Source organism: Apus apus, chromosome 11 (genome assembly GCF_020740795.1).
Source record: "Apus apus isolate bApuApu2 chromosome 11, bApuApu2.pri.cur, whole genome shotgun sequence".
NCBI lineage: Eukaryota > Metazoa > Chordata > Aves > Apodiformes > Apodidae > Apus > Apus apus.
In genome coordinates, this window is record NC_067292.1 from 17,989,594 (window position 1) to 18,014,155 (window position 24,562).

General features: G+C 42.0%; 1 protein-coding gene across 2 annotated transcripts; it reads right to left on the reverse strand.

Moving 5' to 3' along the window:
* Window positions 1-1,334: 1,334 nt before the first annotated feature.
* On the reverse strand, window positions 1,335-24,509 carry MBTPS1 (membrane bound transcription factor peptidase, site 1). Of its 2 annotated transcripts, XM_051629205.1 has the most exons (23): window positions 24,436-24,509; window positions 22,300-22,791; window positions 20,938-21,195; window positions 20,304-20,507; window positions 19,800-19,910; window positions 18,201-18,310; window positions 17,709-17,825; window positions 17,457-17,524; window positions 16,750-16,852; window positions 15,848-15,999; window positions 14,762-14,923; window positions 14,033-14,177; window positions 12,819-13,007; window positions 12,083-12,255; window positions 10,971-11,086; window positions 10,091-10,247; window positions 9,123-9,247; window positions 8,418-8,495; window positions 6,705-6,845; window positions 4,251-4,382; window positions 3,611-3,737; window positions 3,033-3,163; window positions 1,335-2,156 (listed from the first exon to the last, which is right to left on the reverse strand). In XM_051629205.1, the coding sequence occupies exons 2-23, from the start codon at window positions 22,484-22,486 to the stop codon at window positions 1,960-1,962; spliced, it is 3,183 nt and encodes a 1,060-aa protein (XP_051485165.1). In that variant the 5' UTR covers window positions 22,487-22,791; window positions 24,436-24,509; the 3' UTR covers window positions 1,335-1,959. The 2 variants fall into 2 exon arrangements, with proteins under 2 accessions (XP_051485165.1, XP_051485166.1); XM_051629206.1 differs by lacking the exons at window positions 1,335-2,156; window positions 3,033-3,163; window positions 3,611-3,737 and having other exon boundaries at window positions 4,293-4,644; window positions 24,436-24,497.
* Between the last annotated feature and the right edge of the window lie 53 nt (window positions 24,510-24,562).

The window sequence follows — 24,562 nt, forward strand, 5'->3', positions numbered from 1 at the left end:
AGGGCAGCTCCATGTCATTCCCAGCACCCGCCACCTCCCCAGGGCTCAGCACACAGCCCCCAAGGCAGGCTGACAGCCCCTAATGCATTTTTGATTTCCCAAATATGTGCCCTTCTGATCTCAGTAAGACGGATAAAGAGACTTTAATCAGCTGCTAGGAGGAATTATGGATGGCTAATTGTGCCTGCCACCTCCATTACATCTCTGCTGCCTACGGGGCTTATAACGAGCTAAAAGGGCCCTTCCAGGCCTTCATTAGCTGCACACCAAAGGCTTCAGAAATAATTGGCCTCCACGACTTAGAAATTGGCCACTGGGCTGTAAAATACCAGCCTCTGGAAAAGGCTCTTAATTCGGACTGATGCTTTGATACAGCTTGAATCTGGTTTCAAGGCTGTGGAGCTGTAATCTCCGATTAGCACTGCCATGAGAGGAGTGAGCCTGCTCATTAGCTCCAAAGCTCTCCAGGCTGCCCCAGTCAAAGGGATGCAGCCCACCTCACACACCTTCACAGCAGCCTTGGTGGCTTCTCTGAGGGGGCACTGGGCTCCCTCACTCCTATTTTTTCCCCTTCTTTCTCCCATTATCTGGGTGGCCCAGCCCCTGGGGCTGTGAGCTGTAACCAGAGGGCTCCTGTGGGCTGGCAGCTTTTCCAGTGCATGCTCATCTTGGGAAGGTGAGAGGCAAGCTGGGGAAACACAACCACTCTCCAGGGAAACAGGAAAATGGGTTTTCCCAATCCTTTTTGCAGGACACTCATGCTCTGCAAAACCCTATCCACAGCCACCTGGAGAAATGTTCTCCCTTTCAGCTCCTTTCCCAAGGCCCACCATCACCAACCATGACCATAAGCCCCAGACAGGGCCAGACAGCCACCCACCCCCCAACTCCTGGGAAAGGATACTTCCATTTGGAGTGCTGACAGGGAAAAACCCTCAGCTTTGCTACAGAAGAGAGAAACTATTTCCATGCAGGCAACATGAACCAACACCACAGTGAAGGACAACTTATGCTTGTGTCCTTATTTAAGCCTGTAACAAGCCACAGGTTTTCAGGCAGCACAAACCAAAGGTGACAGGGTTTTTGGCTTTGTGACACACTGCATGATGCTGTTAGGTGCCACCCACAGAACAGTTTCTTACACAGCTCACCACTGAGCTCCCTTTTGGGAGCACTCTCCCCCTTACCTGCCTCTGCAGTTCTCACTCAGTGCCCCCAAAGGACAGTCCACTGCTGTTAAAGATACCCCCAGGGGGAAGAGGAAAGACATTAACATTTTCACTACTTAACAACGTGCTCTGGGAGTGGAAAGATGAGCCATCCAGCACGTTGCCTTAGCTTCATATAGATAACATATTTATTGAAAATCTGCTTCACCAACAATGGTGAAATCATGACCAAAAATTAGAAAACATCACGGTAGTTGGCTTTATAAAAATAAACTGCAGGAGTATGTCTCACCAATTGGTACTGGTCTCTTGCACCCCTCCCTCCTTTAATGGTGTATATTATACTCTTCAGCATAATACCCTTCTAGAAAATTGCATTCTGTCCAAAAAAATGCACTTGCTTTCCTTAGCAGAGGTCCTTAAAGTGACTTTTCCCCCGCCCTCCCCAACAATAAATATAGAAAATAGCCTCTAAACAAATAAATTTTAGTTTGGTCAGCTTAAAAAAAAAGGTCCATTTTCCCCTTCTTGGGACATGTAGTGACTAAGCAGCCATTTAAACAGGGTTCAAGTCTTTGGTGGCTTTGGCTGCTTAAAGCTGCAGGTTTATGTACACAAGATCAACTGAGGTCCTTTTTTTTTTTCTCTCTCTCTCTTCAGAAACCAAAGACTATGAGATGATGTCAGGTGTGAATCACCTGTATGATGATCACCCACCTTCACTGGGAGTGATCCATCACCCAGGAAAGCAACTGGTAAAAAGAAGGTCATCTTTGGCAAGCGAGAGCTTTCAAACAGAAGGTGTCTTTGGTGGATGAACCTGCTGCATCAGCTGTGGTCGTTTCACTCGTGGTTTCCTTCTCTTTGGCCTGCTCTTTGCTTTGTTGATCTGCACCACAAAGAATGCCAGAACCACCATGGCACCAAGAAAAGCAAAGACTGGAATAGTCTGTCCTACATCCTGGTTGTACCGGCCAGGCATTATACCTGGAAAGAGGTTTGGAAGAGACTAATCAGTGCATGAGCTAGGGTGTGTCTGCAGTGCTAATGCTATCTACCAAGGGATCTGACAGGAATTCTTGCTCAAAGACCAAACAGCTAGTAATCAGATTACATTTCAGACAGGAAGATTAACAACTGCAGACCTATTAGCAAAAATTAGACAGGATGCGAATGTTACAGAAAAGCACCAGCATTTTCACCTTCACCTATTTGGGTTTGCTCCAGAGCCCGTGCACACACAGCGAGGATGAGCTGTGGAACCAAACCCTTCCTTATTTACAGGCATTTTTTGGTCTAGCAGCTCAGCCTGAGAGAACATGCCTGAGGCTTTCAGACTACCTCCAGACAGGCCAGCAGTGCCAAGCTTGTACAGGAGAGCAGCCTGCCATCAGACTGAAAGCTGTGCCAAGTGCTCTGCATCATTTGCTCTTGTGATACTTTGTCCACAGAACCATTCAGACAACCTCTCCTGGACTCTGCTTTTGTGCACTCACACAAGGAATTTTAATTAGCAGGAGGTATTGAGCCACAGCTCACAGGGACAGGGACTGCTGCTGACAGTTGGTCTGAACAGCCTCAAAACAAACCTCTACTACTCAAAAAGCACTGGCCAAAATCTTTCTCCAGGTATGTCATGCATGATTTCTTCTGAATAAACTATTCATGTGCAAAAATATTTCTCTCAGGCTTCATCAGCCAGCCTTCTATAACACAGCCATACTATTCTTTCCATGTTTTTCACAAGTGGGAAATAAACACATGGTCTCTCTCTGGCTGCACTGCAGTTTGTGGTTTTTTTTTTTCAAAGCTTATACAAAAAAGGAAAGCAAAAGAGTAACTTTCAAACTTTTCAATATTTACCTCCAGGAATGTCCCATGCTCCACTTTCTCCAGGGGACAATGGTCTCACTTGGGGTCGGTTCTGTCGAAAACTGGGCAGAGCCACTTTATCAAGGTCAATTGACAGTAACTTTTGATGCTTCCAAAGGTTGCTAGAAGAAATGTAAAGACAGAGGTGTCTGCCCACTTCAGTAATGCAAGAAACATGTAAAGAAAGTGATAGCTGGAAACTACAAATAACTCCCTAGTTTGGACCCAAATGATAAGCCAATCCACTCTCTAGGTTCTGCAGTTTGCAGGCCTCCAAAGTTAAATTCATACACAACAGGGACACACTTAGATTGGCAACTATTTACTAACCACTCTCTTTCTTGCACAGACTACCAAAAGCTACCATGAGAAGCTCAGCAGACAAGTATGGGCTATGTGCTGATGCATTTGCATGGAGAGGCATTAACCATTATTTCCTCTTTGCAACCCAGAATTTCTCTAGGAAAGGCATTCCAGCTGTCCCTCTCAAAAGCAGATGGAACAAGTAGTTTTTGAGCTGAACTCAAAAGCCAGACTTCTTGTATAATTAAGAAAGACGTAATACTGACCTGGGGGCAGTTTCATTCAAAGGCTGTGGTTTGGCCCAGGAGAGGTGAGGACAAGCAGGAAGGGACTGGGGTTTAGGGTCTCCCAAGTGAGCCTCGAGCACCTTTGAGTATCGATGCAAATGGTTACCTGCAAATCAGAGCAGAGACAGACTGGGTTACCAAAAGACTGGTGGGGTAAGAGTCACTGACATTTGCCTCTGGCTAAACAGAGCTGCTGTAAAACCAGGAGCTCTTTACAGTAATGATGACTCGTAGCTAACTCTTGGTTAGAATTACCCAAAGGGCAACAGGCAGATTGTGTATCTACGATGGCAGGTAATCCAAGTTTTGTTGGCAGCACCTGAGACAAGACTGACTGCTTTATACATGCCCTGTTGCCACTAACTAGAATGCTCCCTAGCAGAACAAGGTATCTAAAAGTTCCTACTCTACAAACAGAACATTTTCTTCAGTCGAATCCCAACTAGACCATTACAAATGCCTAAAGTGCTCTCCTCTGGTAAAGCAACAGAACATTGCAGAGCTCACCCCAAACCAACCTTACTGGCAAATAACTCTAGGGGTCTGGCCTGAGTCTTCCTAAATTCCACCCTGACCCTCCCCTCAGTTGCAGGCTCTGCTTGGCAGCTGAGGCTCCCACCTTCCATCCTCTCAGGGAGGGAGTACCCTGCTCCGGAGGGCGGTCGCTGTCTGTTTTCGGAATGGCTGAGGCTCGGCGGCGTCACCCCGTACGACGTGTACTGCAGGAGGGAATCCAGCAGCCAAAAGCAATCTGTGGATTTCATCAGCCCCAAAAACAAAGACACGCATTACGGCACATTTAAAATGGCTCACCCTTCTGCTCAGAAGGCTGTAATGACACTTGGAAGTACAAGCAGTGTTTCCGGCTCTTGTGCTTCCCCTTCTGAAGTTCTACGCCCAATTTCAGAAAGATGGAACTTTCAACACGTGGCAGATCCCCACCCCGTGTCCCCAGTACACAAAGACCATCCATCCAATCTTGAAATTTCTTCTCTTCTGTACCAAATCAGCCTCTTTTGGGGAGCAGGACATAAAACAAGAGGTCTCAAACACGGGAATTCTAGGTTGTGCAAGGTTTTTTGGTGCGGAAACACAGGAAGGTACGAGCTTTTGGTATCATATTTAAGAGGGAAATGGAGAACAAGGACAAGATAAAAACGTAAGAACAAGGTAGTGTTTTCAGTGGAAAGTTATGACTCAATTGCTTTCCCAAGCTTAAAAAAATAAATAAACCAATGAAGGGGAAAGGCTCTGGCTACATCCCAGCTAAAGCAAAAGTACCTACAGCAGCTGTGGTACAGACCAGGCTGGGAATCAACGCCACAATATACTTATCCTAGGTTTCCTTTGCACTTCAACAGCACAAGAACTACTATTTTGATTATTTCCTGAATCACTACTACAAATCAATCCAGAGCTATCCCTAACAAACAAGCAGTCCAGTTTGTTAACATCACAAGTCTCTAGAACTTCCATGTGCAGGAGTAGGACAATCTTTATCAGCTATTTCCACCACACAGCAAACTATTTTTCTCAGGACTTCTCCCCCCAGGAACAGTTGGCTGGGAATGGGAATTAATCTTCATAATCCTAGTGTCCCTTAAACCCTCACCTTTGATTTTGAAAGAGGTCAATCAGATTTTAAGGATTTATATTCACAAATGTTAGGAATTTACCTCAGTTAAAGCCACCGATATCTCTGCAGCAGACATAGCTCCTGGCTCACAACTTAAAAGCTAATTTTAAAGGATTTCTTTTGAGCCTTCCACTTTTTCTTGCTCCACAAGTCACACTGAATTTAATGGCATTAGGGAGATCACAAAGCATTGTTTTCTATTGCTTAGAGTAAAGCTACATATCTTCCCTTATGCTGAGTGCTTTCAATGCCCTACAGCAAGCACATAAGGCACCAATATGTTGGCGTTAGGGCAACTCGCTGGCAGACACCCAAGGACAGATAAGTAGAAACTGGAGAACTTTCAAAGAAAAATAAAATGTTTGGGAGAGAAAGAAATGAGCTGCAGGCAGAGAGCTCCCTTGGGCAGTAAGCTCTTTTCAACTGAAACAAATGAGGCAAGGGATGGATTACATAACTCAGTATTTTAAAATGTCAGCGACAAAAGCTTGAACAATTATAAATGTACTTTTCATCACAAAAGGAAAATTCAGGTTGGACAACACATTCAGTGGAAAAGCAGAAAAACCCTCACATGTTGGATTATCTTTGGCCTCTCAAGCCACAGATCTACCAGTCTGTGCTTTACATGCCATGAGAATCCAAATCAATCTCTTAAAAATTTTAAAAGTCCAATCAAAGTGCTAGTAAAAGCGTTTGTAAGGACCAAGCACAGATTCTCTGGGAGTCACAGAAATCACATGCACACACACCTCACAGACCTGCTACCTATAGTTGCAAATTAATGCTTTGAAAACCCCAACAGAAATTCCTATTTTCTGACATAATTACACCAGCTGGTTTGTGTCATAGTAGAATAACCTGAAATAGGAACGCACAACTAAAATGTTTAACATCACCATATATTCTCACAGGAAACATTGCAAAGGGAAGAAGGCATGCTGGTGAGTAAAATCAAAACTTAAATTCATTATACTACATAAACATTCTGAAAATGCAACTAGGGAGAAAGTGAAGGGGTTCCCTAATGGCCTCTTCACAACTTCAAATTAAGCATGTGTAATTGTCAGTGCTTCTGGAAACAAAAACATCCCAAAGAAGGAAAAAAACAGCCCACCAACCAACCTCCCTCCTGCAAAAAAAAGCACCCCAAAGCCATCCCCCAAAACGTGTGGAATGGAAAAACAGGCAAGGAGCCTATATGGGGGGGAGGGAATTCTCCCATCTGTCTGAGAGCTATTTCACATGGGGTGCTCTTCTGCTGTAACTGCACCTCACAGCGTTTTCAGCAGAGCTCTGAAGAACTGAGATGAATCCCCAGTTAGGAATATATAGACTTCCTAGAAAACAGTTCCATCTGATAGGTGCTCTAAGGCCCCCTTTGGCCAGCTGTCAGCTGAAAGCAGTAACCCTTCCTACATGCCAAAGCTCACACACCTTTCTGTCGATGGCTGTCATCCAGGCAATTGGAGTCACCGTACAGAACAATCCTGCCACCGCCTTCAGAAGGAACTTGGTAAAGTCCCAAAATAGGGACATTTTCAATGACAGCAGTCTCCTGCTTCAAAACTTCAAGACCTAAAAGCAAAGCACAAATACATTTCAATTTACCTGCAAGTCCACACAGCCTGCATTAATGCCTACAAAATGCTTCCCATGGGATGTTTATGATAAAAACAAAACTGCTCCAAAACCCCAACTGTGATGGTTCCTACTGATACTACTGTACTTTCTTTGGTGGAGAAGCAGAAAAAGACCTCACACCTTGGATTATCTTCAACATTCCTGAATGAAAGCAACAGGTTTAAAATCAAAACAATCTGCCTTACCAATTGCTTCATGTTGTTTTAGTCCTTCTGCAGAATTCTACAGGACCAGCTAACTTAATCTTCAACCATCACAACACACACTGCTCTTCACCAACTTTACTGCCATGTGCCTCTTTATTCCTACAAGAAAACTGACTATGGAACCAACTAAGGAGAACAGAGATATTCCATGAAATGTATCGGTCCCTCTGTAAGCAGCAGCTGAAAGACAAAGGTTTTGGTTTAACCTGTTTAAAGGAACCATTCAGGAGAAGCCCATTTTAAAGACTGCTGGGCTTGCATCTCCTTGCAACTCTGCCATTACTAGTAATCCCTCTGCTCTGTCTGTTTAGCTTTAAGAATAGTATTCTTTAGTAAGGACCCATAAGGCAAAATAAATCCCAGAAAATAAATGAATGTGATTTTTCCCACCTTCCCCCTTTGCTTTAAACTTTGGCAAATTTCACTCCCTCCTTGCCCCAGCTGCTCTTTGAAGTGGGAAGTTAGGCCAGCTTTCACTGCATCCAGCCCAGACATCTGCTTCTCAGCCTGAAAAACTTGTATTGATATTGTAAAGAGCCATTTTTGAAAGAGTATGGTTTAAAAGCCTGCCTCCACAAGCACTGCAAGTATCTGAGGCATAAACTGGCAATCAGTTATAACTGACACAATCAATGGACAGAAAAGATGAAAAAAAGGAAGCACAGGAACCTTCCCAGGATGAAGAGGTACATGCAGCAAAACCCAGAGGCTATAAACCTGCCATTTGTCTCTTACAAATGCATTCAATCATTTTGCCTCCTGTGAACTGAAAGCTCCAATGACTAACAGGAGGGTGAACTGCCCAGTTCATGAAGGAATCAAAATGAAGCTTGTAGAAAGCTGGTTTTAAGTTAAAAGTTTCCCACCTTTTAACAGCCATTTCCAAAACCACAAAAAATTAACAAATTTCCAATTCAATATTTAGTCTCCTTCACTTTAGATGCTGCCTTTAGATAGCAGAGGCAAAACACAGAGCTCTTTTGCTTCACGACTGCAATGAAAAGGACTCGACAGAGAAAGCAGGATGCTTGTCAAACTGAATCTCATACAGCAAGCACAATAAAAGATTGCACATATACACTTGAATACTGCTGTACCATATCAAATTTGTATGCAGAGTCATACTGCAGCTGCATGTTAGGCATCCAACCACGTGTTATACACAAAGTGAAAATATACCTACCCTGTCGATGCATTTTTTTCAATCTGCTGTTTTTACATCTTCAGAATTTGTAACTTTGCTTGTGCACCGACTCCACAGTTCTACATCAAATACAAAAAAAGGCCATGAAGCACCTACCTTGATCCTTGAAAGTCTGTGCAATGACAATGCCATCTTCTGGAAACTTTGCAATACTGCAGCCTGATGCGTAATTCACTGAAAGACATCAGAAAAATCCAGTTTAAAGACTAAAAATGCCACCCTCTTCCCACCACATTCCTGTGAGCTGTTAAAACAATTACAGAAGAAAATATTCCTGGGAACACTGCTCTGAATTTGTGTATTTTGACCAATATATGTATCAATAAAGAAGGTATTTCTAAGCTTTCCCAGGTACATCTTTACATAATTGCATTCAAATCTTTCCATTTTGGAGACTGGCATTATTTTTTTTTAAATTGAAAAGCTCAATCAAATGCCAAGAGAAATGTAGTATTTTACACTAAGAGTCACTATTCATACTACAGAGAATCTGTCTCCTTCAAATTATGCTGGTGAGCATAGAAAGACCTCAGCTTTGGTACCTTCTCTTTTCATATACCCCTTTTGTAAGAACCAGTCAGAAGACTGAGACTTGGAAACAAAGCATGAAAACATCAAGTGACCTGGTCAGATAAAAGGAAAGACTGGCTAGACCTGAACAGTGTGAACACAGTAGGTCACAGACCTGTGGGCCTAACCACCAAGTTTGAACTTGAAACCAGTCAAACACGCTCATTTCAGGCTACCTGAGGGTGGACAATGCAAAAGAGCACACTGTAGGCAACGGGCTCCAGGACTCACTTTCATGGCTGGCCAGGGTGAAATCGCCTTCGTACAGCCCGTCGCTGAAGGCCATATTCCAGACAGAGAGCAGATCATTCAGAGCTGGAATATTGGCACCTCCAGTATCAGGCATCCACCACTGCCTATGGAAATCACAGCATAATGCAGTTCATCAATATACAATGACAAACCAGCTGTCTTCCTGCACACAGGCTTTTCCTGACACTTAAATAAGGAGCTGTGTCTCAAAGCCTTATTTAACTCCAGAGGCACCCTAGCAGCTGTCTCTCTGACACCTGCATATGCTTTTCAGACAAAGCTAAATAATTCTATTGTAAATTTCTCAGTGCATTTCAGTGTCACGAAAAACCTGAATTTGCTAGAAAGAAGTTCTGTCTTACACCCTTTGTTTGGTTAAGATGAGGCAAAAACAATGGTCATGTCATTTACTTTTCATTTTTCTAACGAAGCAAAATGTTGCTTGTTCACAAATGGCAGAGCAGACCTTTCTAGCTTAATAGTAACACAAAACAGGCTGGCAACTACAGTAATTAGGAGGGTCTTCATCAGCACTGGTGATATTAGCACATTTTCTCTGGAATTATTTCAACAATGGGTGCACCACCTGGCAACTCTGTTTGCAACTCACATCTTTTTCTATCCTGCTCCCCAAAAGTGTAAATGTATCCATTTTTCATTGTTTATCAGTCTCCAGTTTCTTACTTCTTCTCATTGTAAATGTTTTTCTGGGCTTTAAAAGAAGATTACATTCCTGAGGGGCCTTCACAATCAAGACAAAATAAGTAGCTATTCTCCTTAAGCTGCAGCTTAACATCTATTTTGCTCTTCAGGTAGTCCCTTCTTACAGGTAGCATGCAAGCACTGAAGTACAGTGCATCACATCTGGGACTTTAAGGGTAATATATGGATAAAACCTTAATCCTATGGCATTTTTTTTTCCCCAAAGAACCGACACAAATCAATACCTTGTGTTTTCATCATAAAACTTGACTTTTCTCATCACAGATGTGTTGTACCAGTCACTAAACACTATAAGTGAAAGTCCGTTATCAACGTCCCTCCTCAGCTTGGTGATCTCTTCAGGAAAATACTCCTCCTCACTGTCCACCATCAGTAAAGTCCCTGTGTGTAAAGGTAAAGCCCAGAGTTCACTGTAAAATCATCACTATTCACACAACCCATGTGAAAGTCAACACAAGGGCACATTTTGTACATCTGCTCCACCTCAAGAACTCACATCTAGGGACGGGAAATGCAAGATAATTCAATTTACAAACATACCCAAAAATCAGTTTGGCAGCATAGGATGCTTTTTAAAGGGTGTTACTTACAGTAAACATTCTAAACTTGTTTGGGATACTACATAGGACAAAACTGGCTTAGGTTTTCCACCTGTTTCTCCAACAAAATGAAGGTGAACCAGAGGAGACACAAGTCCCTTAATGCTGCTCCCTACCAGTTATAAAACCAGCAGCCTCAGAGGAGAAACTATTTCACCACTTTTTAAGGGCTACCATTCCTTTATCCAGTTGAACATCCATCCACTGAACCCAAAAAGCAATGGTGCAATATTTACTGAAGAATCAAGACAAAGAAAAGGCTTTTCTCTCACTCAGAGGCTGGCTTTGCCTCTTCTTTTTTCACAAGGATAGAAAACTGCACTAATTCTACAGAACTGCCAAGCAAGCTTCTGAAGCAACACTTTACACACTGTGGGGTGGCAAAGAAAAATTCTCAGGGTAGCATTGGTTACTTATGAGCTGATGTATTTTATCTTTCAAAAAACTAATCCGATCTAGGAAGTACTTAAAAGTAGAGAGAACAAGGCAATTAACTCATGCTTACCATACTGACTTGCATCAAAACATGTGAACGGGGAACCAAGCACCTCAACAAAGTACCCCATGCTCCTTAGGTGCTGGTACATGTCCCTGAAGTTTGTGTGGATATGGTCACCATTCCTTAGGAAAAGAGAAAAGCGTTGGAAGATATTTAAATATCTGGCATGCAGAAATATTATTGAAATCATCTAATGATAGGTCACTTCCTACTTTCTTTTCTAAAAAGTCTGTTTTTTCAAAGGATAACCTGTAGTTTTCCAAGCACCACCACCTCTTTGTAAAATTCTTCACAACGACACGGGGTTGGAGTGCTACAGAGAAGAGTTAGCTACACAGTGAAAGCCAGAGCTTGAGCATGTCCCTTAGAAAGCACAATTCTCCCTGTTTGTGTCACACCACAGAGAAACCAGAGAAACACTGCTGCGCTAAAACCACATGCTCTTCATGGGACTTCCTCCTCACCAAAGAGCCAGTCAGAGGAGTGCTAACTGCTAACTGGGAGAAGCACACAGGACCAGCTGAAAGCAATTGCTGAAACTCAGCACAGATTTCCTGTCCATTTGTCATATCTGCATGCTCCAAGTAGCTTTCCAAAAGCCTGGCTCTTGGTCACTGACCCAACTCATCCTCACGATTCTTCCTATGGATGCTTTCCCTCTCCATCTATGAAAGACAAAAGGTCAGCTCAGCCTGGCCCTGCTTCAAAGACACTCTCCCTCAACAGACAAAAGTTTTGCTCCTCAGGATCCAGCCTTTCAAATTTCTCATGTTTTTTTGATAACTGAATGCTGAAGCAGCTAATAATAGTGCCCCCCTTAACTTCCTGGGATAAATTAGGGCAAAAAAGAAACATGCGACACTTTGAAAGCCACAAAAAACCCTCAGTGCCTTAAATGTGCATTTTAAAAGCTTTCCATTTTACATAAGACTATACAGCACAAAGAAAACCCTGCACCAAAAGCATGCAGAGCCCAAGTGGTTTTCATGGATTTCTTAGAAAATCTAATCCCATGCCACACTGAAAAAGGTCAGAGCCTTCTGCCATTCAGTACAATTACCCTATACTGTTAACACACAATCAAGAAACACTGAATTAACAGAACTTGAGATAAATACCAATCTAACGGATCATTCTTCATCCTTAAGTTATCCCTGGGGAAGTATCCTGGTGGATAACGGAGATTATGATATTGATCCCAAAGGACTCGCTTACTACGAGGTGGAGTGGGAATAATCTTCACTTTTATTGGGAGCTTCACCGTTGAAGTCTGCTCTGCACCATTCTTAGACTGAAGGACAGAACAAATCACAGTGAAATCCTTTTTCCCCCACAGGAACATTCACCAGTTAACAACTGTGTATTGTAAAAGACCAAACACTTGGATGTATCAAGCCTACATTTAGTCACCAGTGCCAGCTCTGGAGACAAAGAGGTGCCTTAAAACACCACAGTATTTTTCTGCACTCAACAGTTTTTATTTATGCTCAGAGACTAAAATACTTTTAATATGTTACAGCTATGACTTGGTTCAGTCATTCAAAACCTTAAAAACTTCTCAGGAACAATTAAACATATTTCTTCTAGAATCATCCTTAAGCAACCCCTTTTTAAAGACACATTACTTAGAGTTCACAATGAACAAATGAAATTAAACAAATTTCTGATTCTAAAGCATCTAGATTTTACAGATTGATCCTGCTGTCAACGAAAGATCATTACCTGTACTTTTCAACTTATGACAATCTAACTTAAGACAGGCTCAAATCAACCCCTTTAGAAAGAGGTATGTGTGTATTGGGAAGCAGTTTTAATAGTTATTAACACAGAAAAGCCAAAACGCACAGAACTTACTTCATTTTCTGCAGGGGATGATACTGTGATCATAACATGACCTTGAGCAATGCCTTCCCAAGATGCTGCTTTCTTTGCTACAGAGATGGAAATTGCTAAGTACCCAGACCAAGGCCACAGCACAGGGGAATAGGAGAAAGCCACTTCAATATTGTCCCCATTTTGGGGGAGATAGGGCTGCCAGTCTGGCTGTGAAATGAAGAATACAGAACATTGGTAAAACAGTATTTGCAGTCACTTGTTTTTGCACACGTAGGCCCTTTCCCCTGCACAAAGAAATAACCACTTTCAGTTTTTCTGAAGATTATGTCACACCTAAAAATGGTCACAAAGCACAAAAGGTTGGTGCGTGTCAGTGAATCACCCCAAGAAGCCATCAGAACAGCACACTGCCTAACTGCATCTGCTTTCATGTTTTGGGGTCCTGTGGGAGAATTTATTGGTAGGAACCCAAAATTTCCTTTCAGTATCTAGGAGAGCTGTTGCTGTAACAGTCACAGACAAATAACATCAGCTGTGTCTGAGCATGACCATAAGCTAATGATGTTGGTTCTTCAGTGCCCTTTCACAGTGGAAGCTTAAATCTAAAACAGACCTCAGGATTCACACCAAAATGATGACATTAAGCTCACTGACACTGGCTAGGGTTCTGGGATAGGTGCCTGATTTAGCTCATAACAATTCCCAAGTCTATTCTAAACTTACTTAAAGCATAGTGAAACAACAAAAAAAAAAATAATAAAAACCTTTCTAGTCAGCCAACATGCTCAACATGGTGTAGAAAAACATGTTTTCAGCAGACCTTGGTGAGTCAATACATTCAGGTCATTTTGACCCATGAAACAGGCATGATTTATAACATCAGGATTCTTTACTGAGATTGCTTCTGCTCCAGCCAAAAGAGCAAAAATATCTATCCAAATTTTAGATGCTATCAGAGGACACAAAGAAATCTCTGTAAGAGCCTGCCACTCCAAGTTGGTTTTACAAAGATAAAAAGCCCCCAAAACCAATGCATTGCTTGAAAACTTGTAGAGAGCTCAGGCTGACAAATCTCACTAATCTGGATGCATCCTCTAAAATAAAACATTTTCCTTCCCTTGCTCTCAGCAGTAAGAAATTGGAATTGTTCTATGAAATTCATAACTAAAATCATCTTTTCTAGGAAGCTTTTAGCAACATTAATAGTCAGGACTAGGAATATTAAGTCTTACCTTGTCTACAATTCTCCCAGTGACTCCCATACCATTAAGGATAGTGACATTAACAATGGTTGGCATCCCTCCGTAATATATGGGCTGAGAACAGTATGGCCACATGTAGGGACACTCTGTCAAGTCAATATAGCTTGGACTCAAACTACAGCAGGATGGAGAAGGCAAAATTACAAAAAAATAATCAATAAACAGAAGAAAAACATGCCACTATGCAAAGCTATTAGCAAAATGCAGAGGAAAATGCCAGTCGTTACTCTATCAAGCTCCCACCTCACTTCCCAAACCTGCCCCAAAACCTTCTTCCCTCTGCCTCTAATTATATTTCTTTTTTAAGTTTTGTGCCAAGATTTTTCACACATACACACACACACACAAAAGGAAAATCTTCAGCACAGTAACAATGTTCTTATTCTGGAAAGTTAAAATTTAAGTACTTTTCCATTGTGCTCTTGGTTACATTATTCATAACATCTGAGGCTAGAAGAGAAAGTACATTTCTCTCTCCTAGACACTTAATCCCTGACACTGCTGTAATTTAGGCAGAAAATACTTTGACTTTTCATACATTCTCTTGCCAAAACTCATGCTTCTGGACCACTTAAGATCTGTGCAATTTGCTTTGTTGCATAATCACAGATTGCTCAAGTGAGTTACACGTGCATCGCCTGCTCTTTAAGAAATACAGCAGATTATAGTATCATTGATCAATTAAGAATTAAAATTAACCTGGCCTGTGGTTTATAACTGTTGAGGATCTGATAAGCTCTCAGGAGATCCAACTTGCCATGTCCTTGTTCAAACATGTTGACTCCAGGAAGTCTACGTGCTGATGCAATAAGTGCCTGCTTCATACTTGCTGGATTCACCATTTCACGCTTTTGAACTGTGCTGAAATAGGAAACAATGGATCACATCAGGTGGCCTTTATTCTAGTTTCTAGCCAGTCTTCTTCACCACTTCTGCCTTAGCAGTCATTTGATTTCAAGAAAATGCAATCAAATCCCAGTTTGCTGTGAGCAACATCTTCTGTTCATATTTCTCTATTATTACTTCTCACTGAACAGCTAAAGAAGAGTGACAAGTTTCTGACACATTTCTCTAAAAATCTAGTATTACATGAATTTTTCTCCCTACAATGTGCTCTATGACTAGCAGTCATTACAATCAGGGCAAGATCTTTATATGCTAAATACAGTATTATGAAAATCAAAGCAACTGCAACTGGAAATTTGCTGGTGTCATTTGCAAAATGACTCTGCCGGGGGGGTTGTAAAAATAATTGTGTCGTTCAAAGGAAATCACACCATTTTTATGGAGGAAATAAGATAATTACTCTGAATTTCTGGTGTGTTTTTCAAATCAAGGTTCATCTCATGTTTGTCTTTATGTAGAGCAACGACAAAGTACAAATTGCAACTCCCATTTCCCTTTCAAGCTCTCTAGTGTGCAACAGATGACTTGCCCAATCGGGTAACAGCCATAAACCACTAAATCCAATAAAAGTTACAACTACTTGGATAATTATCCACTACAGATAATTACTTTGAGCAGCTGCTCTCCTACAACATAACAGAAGCTAAGCAATTAAAAATGTGACAAAATTTCTTCATAGTACTGTTCTCCCTTGTCATATTCTGAAAGACATAACTACTGCTCAAAGCAGTTCTCAAGATTTTCCCGGGAAACTTAGAGCTAATCTTCTCCTCAAAGTTTGTACATTTAAACACAATCTAATGTTGTGGATTCCTTTATAAGGCCTTTTATGACCCTCTGACATCAGTATCTTTGCAGAGATTGTTATTTAGGACTTACCTCACTAATAAAGTCACAGCACCTGCCACCACAGGAGATGCTACACTTGTCCCAGAGAGCGAGCGGCACCCACCCTTCATACCAGAACCTCGCACGCCAGAGCCATAAGTAACAATGTCAGGCTTCACTCTACCATAACCTCCAGGCAGCTCCTGCAAAAGAAAACAGGTGGATTCTTGCCTTAGTACATAATGAACACTGGTTGCTTCATCTGGGCATTTAAATGAACCACAGGACATGCGGAAGGAAAAGTATCAACTAAATTAGCTGAGGTTCAGCATCACAGAATAGCAAGTAACACCTGAAAAAGGACAAGTTTACCACAAGTTCTCAATGTTTCTACATTAACATTTCTGCCAATTACTCCAGTGTCTATGCTAAGCATGGAACCACTGACAAAATGATCACCACACTGCTGATGCAGCACAAACAGGAACAGAAAATAATATAGTTATCCCCTAAATCAAATTGCAATGCAACCTTATCTGAAATCACGTGTGCGATGCCTGTCACCTTCGTTCAACAGGCAAGTGAGTGCAATGTTACATGTAGCATCTGGAAATCCTTGGATTTGTAAACTAAAGGAAGGACAAGAGAATGCCTTCATTTTGGCAGATTGGACCACACAGGCCAAGTCCTCACCATACTCAAAATGTACTGGACATTTTACAAATACATCAAGAATGTCAACATTGGTCAAGATTAATGATGAGAAACTATGCAAAGAACATTAAACTTTTTGTTTAAAGACTTAGAATCTCTAACTATCCCAATCTTGGATGAAATCTTTTCTCACTGGTTACTCCAACACACACCCTCTTCACAGGATTACCCCTTAAACAAGGCTTCTGAAGCCCTTATTTTGGCTGCAGGTATGACTGGCCCTAGTCAAAATATCTTACCCAAGTGGTCATTCCCCTAGATGAAAAGCGAGCTATGTTATCTTCAAAGTCAATGCTACCTACTCCAATCACATCCATCTGGTCAGCAGGATTATTGAGAGTCCTAGAACAAGTTGGGACAAAAGAACAAACAGCAGAAAAAGAGACAGTCGTAAGTTTATCTTGATAGTGGACATGCTGCCATCAGATTTCTGTCAAACACTCTCTTTAACCACCAGAGAAACAAATTTACAAGACACAAAGTTACGTTACTAGTGAGAGCAACTTTTCAGGTAGTCAGTAACTCAGTAATTAACTCAATAACTACCAAAATGTGTATTATGAAGAAAAAAAATAATCAATTTTTAGGCATTTATTTTAGAAATATACCACAAATCATTCTGGCTTGATCCCTTCTATATTCCAGAAGCCCAAGATAAGTACCCTGCTCACTAACAGGGGAATCTCAGCTGAAGTACTGCCATTCTTCTTTTACTGACTTACCACTGTTTTAATTAAAAATACTTAGCTAAGTTCCTCACAAATTGCTGTACTACTACAGGCAGTGTCAAAGACAGTGAAAAGAGGGAGTTTATATAAAGAGACTCAAGTTAAACAGCTTACAGCCAAAAGGAGGAGGGAAAAATTCTTGACCAAGCAGAAATACTTTCCAAAACCATATAATAACAACATACTTGCTTTTCTCTGAAGTGGTCATTGGAACTTACCCATACAAAGGGCCATCATTGCCAATAGCAGAGACCATGATGACATTGTTAGCTGTCAGTTCCCAAACCTACAAAAAAAATAAATGTTTAAGGCTCTGCTACAAAAAAGGGACTTTTCTAACAAACGTACACTTCATGGGGCCTAATGTAAATGAATGATTAGTCCAACCCCACTTTCTTACTGAGGCTTATAAAATACATCTCACTGGTATGCTCAGAGATATAAACACCATTTTATTCCCTTGTACTAACCTTGTCAACAAATGGATGATCCATGAAGTCTGGCCCACCGATACTTAGATTCAATACATCTATCTTCTTTAAAATTGCATAATTAAAGGCATCTAGAAACCAAGATGTATACGAGACCTATATAAGAAAGAAGGAGGGGAAGTGATCATTGGAAAATCCAGTGATTCCATCACAATACAGACCTCAGAGAGGAGAAAAAACACTAAAATAAGTGACAGTGGTCTCCTAGTATTTCTAGTGCTCAGTACATTTGAGTGATTGCTCCAACACTACATAGATCAGACTTCCACACATTAGTTCTGAAAAATACACCAGATTTGGAAACCCTAAGACATCTTGTAGTAAGTCTCCTATAAATAGAAAGATGTATCCTTCTCATTTATCAAAGAAAATATGTCAACATTTACAAGTAGTTGTAATATTCCCAAAGAAAGGGATTAATACAGCATTCATCTGGAAAGGCAGAAATTGAAACAGATGTCAAAAAGCTACCTGGTTATTGGTGAACACTCTAAAAATGTGCAGTTCTGCATTTGGAGCAAATCCCTGGCATTCTCTCATGCTGGCTATCACACCTGTTACAAAAGTCCCATGGCCTAAACCTGTCACAGGGAGAAGGAAACAAAGTAAGGTGTTAGAAGACAAACTTTTTCATTGTCAAGGATTTGTACTGCTAAACACCACCTATAGCAAAACCCACAGCAACCTAACAGACTTCACAACAAACTGCAACCACTGGGCTCAGTTCTATATTGATTATAGTTTAACTCATTATTAGTTGTTTATATATAAAACCAAAATATTCTGTTCACTTACAGCATAAGGTCTTAGACTTTATTAGGATCATAATATTATAAAATAATAATTTAAAAAATCCTAGAGCCATATTCTCCTCCAAGTGACTTGGATAGAAGTCCAAAATCACCCACTTATAATAAGTTGGAAAACTTTCATTTATGGTACATTGAGTTTTGTAGATTTATCCTACTTATTGACACCAGATCTTTACAAATTATAAACCAGCTCATGAATCTCTTGAGTGATACATGCTCCAGTCTACCCACTCCTGATTGCTACTAATGAAATCAAGGGCCATCCAAAGCAACCATGACAAAAAGAGGTTGTTTTGGAACAATGCAAGTGACAAGGCCAATGTATTTTTACATAAACTTAAAAGATTCTTATCCTGACTCTGCAATTTTTGTTAAGAATGAAAAACAAGACAAAAAAACACTCTCCTCCTCTCCTCAAAGAATAATACAACTTTTGCTTTACGAAATGCCATCTGCATTGTAATTTTGTACTTCAGATCTCCACAACCAGCAACCATCTGGGCACAGGAGTAATAAAAAGCACTATCAAAAGCAGGTGCTGCAATGCAAAGAAACCCTGCGTATGATACAGGTGCACACAAGACTGAGCAAGATATGCATGCACCTTGAACTCTAAAGGGATTAAATTGCCAACTGACTGTATGAAGTTAATAATCTGTGAAAGCATATGGTCAGGGCAAGTTAGGGTTGACGTATGAAAAAGGAACACCAACTTACTGCAGAAAATAAAAAAGTTCTTTGAAGTGTTGTTGATGGGCAAGAGCCAGCACAGTGTTTGTCCATGAAAACTAAATAGATTAGAAAATGCTCACAGGAAGCTGCCAAAACTCTGTCTGCTTTAGGACTGCACAGTAAAGAAGGAAAATGCTCTCTCCTAAGTATGGAAACATGTATGCACTGTGAAACAGCAGAACATAAAAAGGAATAAGAAAGACAAGAGTTTTGTGGGGTTTGCTCCCACCACCACCTACTTTGACAATGCACCTATAACTGCACAATGTCTTCTTGCTCTGACAGTTTTCAAGAACTATGCTGAAATGCCATATATGATTCAATGAGACTTATGTAAACCCTCCTGGAACCTTAATACGCTTGGTAGATTTTGGTATGAGTACAAAGTGCTCAGGAACCTGCAAAATTAAGCTTAAAATCACAAGACACACAGTTTCAACAGATGTTAAGACCACAGAAGCAACAGCAGTTCTACAATGGAACACAGAACACACAGGTGTCAGGACAACTGTGCACAGTAACTCACCGTCATCCAAGGTTCTCTCATTAGTCCAGTTTGTTCTCTCCTTTACATTTTTGAAATGGGGATGTTTCTCACTCAGACCAGTGTCAAAAACTGCTACTCTCACACCAGCACCTGCAATAAAATAACACTGATTTTTCTGGTTCAGCTTCATAGCAATTCTATCAAGTTAAAGAAAACTTGTATGTTTAAAGCAGTGTGCAATTTACAACCTCAGTCACTTTTTTACATTTCAGATTTTAATTTATTTTATTCAGATTTTAAAGAAAATCCATATTCCAATTCAGAAATTCAACCACAGATTACAAATATGACTGATTTCTCTTAAGTACAGTACACACACAGAAGAGCACTCTCTAGTGCAGCTCAAAACAAAGTATTTCTCAGTCTTTCCAGAACTGGCACCCAATGAGAGATTAACACATAGAAGTCAATTAGCATTTCCTTACACTTCACTTGTTTTTTCCAAAGAAGGTCACTGTTACAAGCCAACAGACAAAAGCATACCTGTATATCCCATCTGCCAGAGGACATCTGCCTGCAAGGTCTGAGCAACCTGGCGTGGGATAGCTCTCAGCAAACGCCTGCTCGAGTGTCGACCTGTCGCGTGCCAGAAGCCAGAACCCAAAGAGAGACTTGCTCTTCTCAAGGGACGAGATGACTGCCATTTCTGAGTCCACCTGGTTTCATTGCAGTGCAACACTGGATCAGCTGTGCAGAATGAGGGTGAAGGAAAGAAAACCCAGAATGAGGAAAACCACAAAATGTTAAACGATTACGCAAATATATGCACTGTATTGTTATAACAATTATTATAACAATTGTTATAATAATTTAGATAAGTGAGTATCCATTTTCTCTAATAAAAATGAGTAGAAGCTCCTTTTCTATTCATAAGGGATATACAGTAGTCCATAGTCTCAGCTCACTGCTGCAGAAGAAATGATGCTGCACCATAGATGGAATTGTTACCACGCTTTGGCAAAGGGATGACAAGACCCCGACACTTTTTTAGACAGAATAACAGATTTCTGTAAATGCAAGAGAAAACTTCCCCTTTGTGCAATGCTAAGCTGATGGTCTGAAATAAAGCTGACTTCTCCACAGCAGATTTCATGCAAACAGACAGAAGATGACTTACACTCGGAATACTGGAGCGATCGGAAGACCTTGCGCTGAGGTGTTACACGCTTGATGTTTGGGTGATCTTCCAGCGTCAGGACTCCAGCTTTCTGTTTCTCATTGATCTGAATAACTTCGAAGTCACTAGGATAGTCACTGGCGGGGTTGTTGCGAGGTACAATCCTCCAGTTTTCAATATCACTACTTTTTAGTGCACTTGAAATAAATTTACTTCTAGCTTTAGCTGTGAAGTATCCGTTAAAAGCCACAATATACTCTGGAACAAGAGCACAACTTATCAGAACTGATGTTTAAGCAGCTTACTCATGCATTCACATCATAAAGGTCTGTGAATTTCCTTTATCCAGAACAAATCATCACAATTAGAGGCACTTTTTTGTTGCTTTTAGAAATCTGCAGTTTATTTCTGCACTACATAATTTTATTAATTTTTTTTTCATCAGGAAACTTGCAAAATACAAAGGAAGGTAGAATTGTAAATACCATGGGAAAGTGACGTGGGGGGAGCAGGGAGAGGGAACAGACTTACTGCTACATCCAGCAAGTACAAGCTGCCTGGTATGCCAGTTCAATATGCTCCCTGACATGTATGATTTAAAGAATCCTTTGCCTCTGCACGGTACTGAGCTTTAGTGCAAATTACTGACACCAACCATGACAGGCAGAGATAACAAAGCTGCTCCCAAGAGCCCAGTTCTTGATCTGCACCAGTGATTTCTGACAGACCTGAGCCCCAGCACACTCAGTGTCTTTGCCTGAGCAGGCACAGAAATGTCACTGCTGACACTGCCTGCGAGCAGCCAGGCACACACAGCTTCATCCAGTATCACAGGTACCTGAGGCAGCAAGGGGACACAGGTCAAGGTGTCCTACTACTGTCCTCTCTCCTCTCAGCAGCAATGCCTGCCTCACCGTGCCTTTCATCTGCTCCCTTCACAATTTTTCCATGGATGGACCTATGCTTCCAAATGTTTTCTTTAACAAACCCACTGAGATTTTTTGCCTTTCTCACTCCTTCAAGGCCCACTTGTGGTTACACTTCCTAAAAGAGACTCAACGATACCACTGACCCAGTCAGAACAGTTACTAAACACACCAAAGTGACCAAATTTGCCTTCACACTCCATTTTCACTTTTAACATTTATTTCCCCTTCACTTCTTTCTCTTATTTGAATCTTGTCTCCAGTTAAACCAAGAACCTTGGAAACAACTTGCTTCTCTTTCTGTATGAAGAGAATTCAGCATACAACATGCTTCTAGAGAAACTCTTGAATGGTACAATTGCACAAAATCAGTAACATACACTGCAGCCTCACAGGGATATTTATTTTTTTTTTTACTGCTTAACTCTTTTATTACCATGTTCCACGACTGTCGAAGTGAATTCCACTTTCAAAGTAAGGCGAGAACATCCAGGACATATGTGAGCCTCATGAGAGGAATTCCCTAGTCTGGTACTGAAGTGTTTTTTGCCACAGAGTAAAATAACAACCAGAACAAACCAGATGTTTGCAAACTTCATGTTCATGGAAGAAAATGGTTTCATCCCAAAAATTCCATATATTCAAATCACAGTTTTCTTCTTTAGAAACTAGTTCATTTTTGTTTCAGTAAACGTTGCTTTCACTGTGCTGCTGATCAAGTGGATATTCTTAAAGCTGTGTCCAAAGTAAGTACAGATTTCATGGTCCTTTGAGGTACAGCCTTATAAACAGGCTCATTTCTTTCTCCGCTTCTTCTCCATTTTGTATGAAAGGATTGGTCACTCAGGGTGTGGTAGCTGAGTCCTGTACTCCATTTCTGATGGCAAAATTAACCCTCTAGAATTAGCAAAGCTGACTGCAAGCCAACCTGTAAGGTAGGGCAATATAGAAAAATAATTAGATGCGTATTTGTGAAAACATACAGCCTGAAAATCACAAAAGATTACTACTAGTTACTACTAGAAACAACATGGAAAAAGTTTTTCATATGTTTCATCTAGCAATTTTTCATGAATGCTTGAGTCTCTTCTGTGCTTGCCCAGAGCACACGGGCATCAACCTGACAACAGAACAGGCAACACTGACAACCAAATTCTCCCAACCTTAGCATAAAGGGAGCAAAGAGAACAAAATGACATGCCAGGCCCACAGCAAGGAAAAAGTAAATTGCAAAATAAAATATTAGCACGATGAAAACTGCCCACAGACACTTAGAAAAGCATGGTGTTGCTTTTTCCAGTCAGAAATGTGGCAAGTAGAAATTCTACTACAGTACATAATTTTACAAAAGGAGCATCAGATTCAAACTCTATGCCAAGGGCTGCTAAGGACAAGAGCTATTACTGGAAGCAAACTTCCAGTCCCTCTGCTCCCAAGAGAAAACCAGCATTAAAAATGTGTCTCAAATTCTCCTGAAGTGAAACGTTGAGTTATTACAACATGGGCACCTGAGAAAGTAAGGGCTGGGATTACAGATATAATAATGCAAAGTTACAAGCGTTGAAAGTGTTTTTCCACCTGGAGGGGAAGCTTCTTCCCTTTACGTTCCAAAGCAGAGGAAGCACTCAAGAAAAACATCAATGCCAGCATTGAGAAGAGCCGTTAAAAGACGAGTGAAGACCAAGATTTTCAGCTGGTCTGTCAAACCACGCAGAGAAGCAGAGCAGAACTACACACTGCTGCAGTGATCAGGGCTGAAGAGCAGGAGCCTTGCTGTGGGACCCACACCGTTTAGAACCACGGGCTGACCTCACAGCACAGCAGCAGAACTGATCGGGTCTGCACATGACAGCTGTTGCTTCACTTCTGTTTTAACTGCACTCAGCACTCCCAACTATCTCCGTGCAGCAGGGACAGAACCCCCTCCTGTTTCTAGCTGCCTGACAACACCGTGACAGACTCTGAGCTTCACTTATGAGCTAAACGAGCTGCAGCAACCGCTGACCTCGGCTGAGCTCTGCCTACCTGAGCGCTTTGCCGGCTTATCACCCCTGCAGCAATAAAACGAACAAAACAAAACACCACACAAACGAGCAAAATGAACGTTCTTACGGCTGATAACCGAGGGTATGCATGAAATAGCACCGAAACGAAGAGTAAAGAGAGAGGCCAGGACGGGCGCGGAGCCAGCGGGCAGACCCCCCCCCCCGAGGGAGCTGCCTGGGCCGCTGCTCTCGCCCACGGGGCCACAGCCCCCCCCCCCCCAGCGACTCAACTCGTCTCTTCCGTGCCCGTTACCGCCTCGGGAGAAGCTGAACGGGAGCGACGGCAGAGAGCGGGGACGACCCCGCCAAGCCCGGGGCAGGGAGGGAGGCGAACGAGGCCGCCTCAAGGGGAGCGAACACCGGGAACGGCTAACCGGGGTGCTGCAGGCCCGGGTGCTTCCCGCAGCCGCTCTGCCCTCCCCCCACAGCGTGCCGGGGCGGCCTTCCCCTCCCTCCCTCCCTCCCTGCCTCCCTCCGAAGCGGCGGCCCCGCTCCCCGCCCCGCTCCCCGCTCCCCGCCCCGCTCACCGCGCCGCCGGGCCCGCTGCCGCCGCCGCCATTTTGTGCGCTGTTTACCGCCGCGCTCTCGCGAGAGCCGGGGCCGCGCGTGCGCAGGGCGGGAGGGCGGGCGGGCGGCTGAGGGGACGCGTCCCCC